General features: G+C 35.3%; 2 protein-coding genes across 2 annotated transcripts; one reads left to right on the forward strand and one right to left on the reverse strand.

The window, feature by feature from the left end:
• The first annotated feature begins 804 nt into the window (after positions 1-804).
• On the forward strand, positions 805-1443 carry LOC134238446 (uncharacterized). Its single transcript, XM_062720571.1, has one exon. It carries the CDS (start codon positions 805-807, stop codon positions 1441-1443), a length of 639 nt encoding a protein of 212 aa, XP_062576555.1.
• Positions 1444-1893: 450 nt separating this feature from the next.
• LOC134238447 (uncharacterized) lies at positions 1894-4157 on the reverse strand. Its single transcript, XM_062720572.1, has 2 exons — positions 3767-4157; positions 1894-3631 (listed from the first exon to the last, which is right to left on the reverse strand). Exons 1-2 carry the CDS (start codon positions 4012-4014, stop codon positions 2515-2517), a joined length of 1365 nt encoding a protein of 454 aa, XP_062576556.1. The 5' UTR covers positions 4015-4157; the 3' UTR covers positions 1894-2514.
• Between the last annotated feature and the right edge of the window lie 3263 nt (positions 4158-7420).

The following is a 7420-nucleotide window of genomic DNA, read 5'->3' on the forward strand; positions in this document are numbered from 1 at the left end:
GTATAAATTGTGTGGTGATACATTTTGTCTTTTTCTCCTATAAAATGTAATGTGTAATGTAATTAATTACTTTAGCAAAGTAATTGTAATTTAATTAATTACTTTTCTAAATGAGAGTAATGGTAATTGTAATTGTAATGATAAAAATTCCAAAGTAATTGTAATGTAATGCATTACATTTCAAAGTAATTGACCCCAAGTTACTCTGAGATTCTTGTTTTTATTGGATTAATGGTATTCTACATAAATAGTTTATGTACTTTTACAAATTTTAGAACTGCACACAGATCATGAATACAGTATTGCACACAGAAAGTACCCAGAGTACAGTAATGCAGAAGTCCAAACAGATCTTTCCGTACATGATATAAACATCATGGAGACAGAGAGTACCAGTTATTCCAAAGGGAATGTTTTGCGTGAATTGTTTTGCGTGAATTGTTTGTTCATAAAGCCACAAGCTCTGATGCATCAGTCAGAAGATATTTTGGGTTACCCAGTATTTCTATACTTTTTGGTCTATTCAGTAAGTATTTATTGCAATAAAATTCATTTAAAATTTGCGTGTAAATACAATAAATTTTCAAGTGTTGATGAAAGTAATAACAAAACAATTTCTTCCAGGATTTAGTGATAATTTACATTATGAACAGTAACCATAATAAAAGGCTGCATTGTTTTTTTATAGGCATACTTGAAAATGCATGCAAGAAACTCAAATATTGGTCTGGCAAAGATAGAATTGATGAAAAGCGCTATGAAGAGGGCAATGCTAGAAAACCTGGTCCTGAGAGAAAGCTCACAATGTTCCACGAGTACCTTCTTACGCTACTTAGAATTCGTCAGGATTTAAACATAGGTATTCTTAAGGATATTTTTGGAATATCGGAGAGTCGTGTGTCCCAAATCTTCAATACTTGGATAAACTACATGTATCGAGTGTTTGCTCCTCAGATTAAATGGCCATCCATGCAGAAAATACGGAAATTTATGCCTAGGTCATTTAAAGCATCATTTCCTAATACTCGTGTAATTATCGACTGTACTGAGGTATTCATCCAGAAACCTAGAAGTCCAACAGCTCAAAGCCAGACATACAGTAACTATAAGAATCATAATACTTTTAAAGCACTAGTGGGCATAACTCCATCTGGAGCATTTTCCTTTATATCCGAATTTTGGGGAGGAAATGTATCCGATAGATTTATAACAGCAAATAGTGGTTTTCTTGATAAAATTTCACCAGGTGACGAGGTGATGGCAAATCGTGGATTTGTTATAAGAGATTACTTGCTGGAACGGAGAGCAAAATTAGTGATTCCACCATTCACTCAGAAATGTGCTTGGGGCAAGGGCAAGACACTATCACCTACACAAATCAGACAAACAAGACAAATTGCAAGACTTCGCATTCATGTTGAAAGAGCCATTCAACGACTATAAAGACCTATCGAATTTTATCGGGTATAATGCCTTTAACCTTGAAACCAATCGCAGATCAAATTTTGGTTGTAGCTGCTTTTCTGTGCAACATTGATTCTCCACTTGTTAAAAAGTAAAAAAATAAAAAATGTGCATTTTCCATTCATAATTTTACAAGAGAACCAACTTTTTTCCTTGCATTTACCTTGTTAACTTGGATAATTGCTATTGATTTAAAATACATTCTTTGACTGCTGATAATTTCTTGAATACATATTCTAATGTAGTGTACAATGTTTTCATAATACATTCCTTTACAAAAATGTTGATGCAAGTTTACATGTATATGACATAAAACTATATATTAACAATTTTTCTTACATCTGATATTATTAAAGATGGAAAAGAAAGCCAATCAAAATACAAAAAGTTATTGTAACATATTTATATTCATTTCTGTTAAAGCAAGTTATTTTTGATGTGGATATGTAAAAAAGCATCAGAATGTGGAGTTGTAAAAGGCATCAGAGTGAAAAAATATCAATCATGTTATGTATGCATTCTCACTTCAAATCATGTTATGCTGTCTTGCTATATCTGAAAATATGGTGAACAATAAATATAAATAATAACAAGCTATTAATTTGTTTTTAAAATTTATAGATTATCAGAATGTATACAGGATTATTGTTAAAGCACAAGATGAAAATTCAATGTATTGATGCTGTAAAACTCAATTATAATGAACTCTCTTGTTGTTAATATCAAAGAATCCTGAAAAAAAATTGGCATCTGCACTATGAACACTTGATGAAGAGAGTAAAAATTGAAGTCTCTATGACCTAGTACATTTAACCTCATTTTACTGAATTTGATATAAAAACTTTTTTGATTTTCCTCACAAGTATCGGAGAAAATGTAATATAAAAAATTGAATACAAACCATACAGAATTAAGCTGTCTTGTGTATTTGAATAATCAATGCTCTAAAGAAAAATCAATACAACTTTTACAGTGAAAAAAATACTGAAATATCATGTCAATGATGCACAGATTTGTTCGTCCTGTATGCGTTTTTATTTCACTGTGATTTCACTGTGATAGCAAAGCATTACAAAGGTACTTTTCAAAGAAAAGTGTACACTTTTGTACAATAGAATTAAAAACGTCACAATCAAAATAAATCCTGTCAGTAAGTAATCCTCGTTTGGTATAAAAAACAAAATCGCACCATGGAAGGGAAAGAATACCTAATTGTCCCTGAATCTGGATATACCATGGTGAGTCGGGGCGAAGATATACACTACCATTGCTTTCATCTCTGTATAAATGGTATGAAGAGTCACCTGCAATATCGTATGGCGTTTCATTTTGATGAGAATAAGAACATTTTATTTCTATAAGTCCTTTACCACAACATTTACACATTATTAAACCATCTGGAGTTGCTCCCATGTACGGTTTTTCGGTGAAAATGTGAAATCCAATGTTATTCAATTTTGCACACTTATGTCCTTTCTTGTATTCATCGAAGTACAACTGTCTAGCCACAGCTTCATTCTCTCTTCCATATGCAACTGCTGGAACATTTGATATGTCACTCCCCAGTTGCATTATTTCTCGTACAATGTAATTTTCATGAGATTTTGATCCTCGAAAATGCAACACTTTTGAGAAAACGGATGCAGTTATACGTCCATGTCTGTGTCTTTTCCATTCATCACATATACCTGTACTCTGATCCTTGGTTATATCTGCTATTCTCAAGATGGTTTCTGGATCAAATAAAGCTTGTAAATGTGAAGTTACAGAAATATTCTTTAGACTTGCCTCTTTGACTACTTCATGTAATCCTGGAATATCCTCACTAGTATCTTCATAATCAGATGGTGGGTCAAGTGTTTCTAGTAAAAGTGAATTAGAGTCCTTGCACATATCAAATAATTTTTTTTCAATCTCACGTTCATTCTGGAGACCTTTACAAGGGTTGTATACAGTATGACAAGGGCCGTGTTGAACATTTTCAGCTGCCGAATTGGAGTTGTGAACCTGTACATTCTGAATTTTTTCAGGTCGTGAAGCAGAGCGTGGTTTATCCCATGAGCATAAGACATCAGTTCTGACTAGTGTGTGTCTGTCTTTGTGTCTTTCATTGAATGAACAAAGGGAAAAAAGAAGTGCTGTACAGTGTTTGCACGAACCATCATTTCTGTAATTAATAAAATAAGGATATAATTTTTACATCTATCAATATCAAGGAAATGAATATATTTCAGGAATTCAAATAATCTTCTACAGTTTAGTATTCAAGTGACCTTTTCTTTAAAATATAAATGATTCTTACGCAACACACGAACATCCACCTGACTGTATTTGTCCACCCTCACTGACGAGAATCCATGTCTGGTAAGGCGCTGCTTGTTGCCTGGTCTCTGGGACAGTCTGACACTTAATATAGAAGCATGCTACATTTTCAAAATAATGAAGTTTGACATTGTCAACATGTGAACTGGTATACAGTTTGTAGCCATTGTCCTGTTTGTACAGTTTTAAACGTGGGGGGTCCCATCCTACACGGAGAAGCCACACCATAACATCTCCTATCTCTATGTCAGGTAATGTTTTCAAATCTGATGACCATTCATCGGCAGTAATATCCTTAATGTGTGGTAACACAACTTTATTTACTGTTCGGCGTTGCACGTCGAAAGCACCAAAGTCATTATTGTTTACCTCTAGATTTCTAAATTGATTTCTACCGCCAATTTACATAGTTTAATAGAGTGTGACTAAAATGGGTAGCGAAACCCGGGCCGGGCCTGGAATTTCAAAACTGATAGCCGGGTTTTTGATAATTACGAGATAAATACTCATTCTTTCTTCACAAAATTTACAGACATAGTTTATAACTATAGGTTTTGCCATAATATGAATACATTTTTATATCTCGTAACCAGCCTCTATAACCAGGCAGAGCGCATGCGCGCAACAAATTTACATCGAGTTCGGAAAACAGCAGAGAGGAAATTCGGAATATATAACGAAAACTAGTAGTGCTATTCTCAGTTGCAGTAATTTATGCATAATTCAATAAAATTTTATTTAAAAACCCGAAGAATTAATAAGTCGACAGTGCAATTAGTTTTTATTTGTTTATTTAATCTTTTATTCATTTATTTATTTATTTATTTATTTATTTATTTATTTATTTATTTATTTATTTATTTATTTATTATCTATTTATTTATTTATTTATTTATTTATTTATTTATTTTAATTGTAATAATTATTAATAAACTAAGTAACTTATTTATTCATTAAGATTTATTTGTCTGTTTATTTATGAATACATTCTTTTCTTCATTAATTAATAATTCTAATGAGTAATCAATTCTTCTATTTATTTATTAATCATTAATTCTTTTATTTAATTAATAAATTTATAGATTACTTTATTATTTATGTTTTAATTCATTTATATTTTAATTTGTTTGTTTATTTGTTTACGTACTTTATATTTTTCGTCATTGTTTATTTATTTATTGGTGTTTTTCTTTATCTACTGGTTCATTTATTCTTTCTGATAATTAAGTAAATGTTTGATTTACTAATAAATAATTTATTTTATTAATTTATTATATTTATTTCTTTTTATTATTATCTTTTAAACTTAATCAACTAATTAATTAATCTATTTTTTATTTATTCTTGAAAGTCTGCATTATTTCATTTTCTTTCTCTTCTTTAACTCTTTCTTTCTCTCTCTCTCTTTCTTTCTTTCTTTGTATACCCTCACTTTTCTCTATATAACATTTTACTAATGGGTCTTTATTTTTTATCACCATCTTTTATATTATCTAATCATCCAGGGTCTTTATTTACCCATTTTCTCTCTCTCTCTCTCTCTCTCTCTCTCTCTTTATATACCCATCACCAGTATCTGCTAGGGTCTATATACCCATCACCAGGGTCTGTAATACCTATCACCAGGGTCTGTAATACCTATCACCAGGGTCTATATACCCATCAACAGGGTCTGTATACCTATCACCAGGGTCTATATACCCATCACCAGGGTCTATATACCCATCACCAGGGTCTGTATACCCATCACCAGGGTCTGTATACCCATCACCAGGGTCCATATTATCTATCACCAGGGTTTATATACCCATCACCAGGATCTGTATACCCATCACCAGGATCTGTATACCTATCACCAGGGTCTATATACCCATCACCAGGGTCTATATTCACATCACCAGGGTTCATATTATTTATCACCAGGGTCTATATACCCATCACCAGGGTCTATACACCCATCACAAGGGTCTGTATACCCATCACCAGGATCTGTATACCCATCACCAGGGTATACCCATCACCAGGGTCCATATTATTTATCACCAGGGTTTATATATACCCATCACCAGGGTCTCACCAGGGTCTGTATACCCATCACCAGGGTCTGTCACCAGGGTTTATATACCCATCACCAGGGTCTTTATACCCATCACCAGGGTTTACATACCCATCACCAGGGTCTTTATTATCTATCACCAGGGTCTGTATACCCATCACCAGGGTCTATATACCCATCACCAGGGTCTGTATATCCATCACCAGGGTCTGTATACCCATCACAAGAGTCTATATACCCATCACCAGGGTCCATATAATCTATCACCAGGGTTTATATACCCATCACCAGGGTCTATATACCCATCACCAGGGTCTTTATACCCATCACCAGGGTCTATATACCCATCACCAGGGTCTATATTATCTATCACCAGGGTCTGTATACACATCACCAGGGTCTATATACCCATCACCAGGGTTTGTATACACATCACCAGGGTCTGTATACCCATCACCAGGGTTTATATACCCATCACCAGGGTCTGTATACCCATCACCAGGGTCTATATACCCATCACAAGGGTTTGTATACCCATCACCAGGGTCTGTATACCCATCACCAGGGTCTGTATTATGTATCACCAGGGTCTATATACCCATCACCAGGGTCTGTATACCCATCACCAGGGTCTATATACCCATCACCAGGGTCTGTATACCCATCACCAGGGTCTATATACCCATCACCAGGGTTTGTATACCCATCACCAGGGTCTATACACCCATCACCAGGGTTTATATACCCATCACCAGGGTCTGTATACCTATCACCAGGGTCTATATACCCATCACCAGGGTCTATATACCCATCACCAGGGTCTTTATACCCATCACCAGGGTCTGTATACCCATCACCAGGGTCTGAATACCCATCACCAGGGTCTGAATACACATCACCAGGGTCTATATACCCATCATCGGGGTTTGTATACTCATCACCAGGGTCTATATACCCATCACCAGGGTCGGTATACCCATCACCAGGGTCTGTATTCCAATCACCAGGGTCTATATATACCCATCACCAGGGTCTGTATACCCATCACCAGGGTCTATATTCACATCACCAGGGTCCATATTATCTATCACCAGGGTTTATATACCCATCACCAGGGTCTATATACCCATCACCAGGGTCTATATACCCATCACCATTTTCACCAGGGTCTATATACAAATCACCAGGGTCTGTATTATCCATCACCAGGGTCTGTATACCCATCACCAAGGTCTATATACCCATCACCAGGGTCTCTATTATCTATCACCAGGGTCTGTATACCCATCACCAGGGACTATATACCAATCACCAGGGTTTATATACCCATCACCAGGGTCTAAATTCCCATCACCAGGGTCTGTATACTCATCACCAGTGTCTATATACTCATCACCAGGGTCTGTATACCCATCACCAGGGTTTGTATACCCATCACCAGGGTCTGTATACCCATCACCAGGGTCTGTATACCCATCACCAGGGTCTGTATACCCATCACCAGGGTCTGTATACCCATCACCAGGGTCTATATACCCATCACCAGGGTCCATATTATCTATCACCAGGGTCTGTATA

This window comes from Saccostrea cucullata, unplaced genomic scaffold, assembly GCF_032062105.1.
Source record: "Saccostrea cucullata isolate Sc308-1 unplaced genomic scaffold, CSIRO_AGI_Scuc_v1 ctg5788, whole genome shotgun sequence".
Lineage (NCBI taxonomy): Eukaryota > Metazoa > Mollusca > Bivalvia > Ostreida > Ostreidae > Saccostrea > Saccostrea cuccullata.

What these genes read in the sequence shown, in the direction of transcription:
- LOC134238446 (XM_062720571.1), top strand. Translation starts at nt 805, where the DNA reads ATGTTCCACGAGTACCTTCTTACGCTACTTAGAATTCGTCAGGATTTA.
- LOC134238447 (XM_062720572.1), bottom strand. Translation starts at nt 4,014, where the DNA reads ATGGTGTGGCTTCTCCGTGTAGGATGGGACCCCCCACGTTTAAAACTG. An exon ending in GGTGGATGTTCGTGTGTTGC is followed by an intron (nt 3,632 to 3,766) that starts GTAAGAATCATT and finishes TATTAATTACAG; the next exon opens with AAATGATGGTTCGTGCAAAC.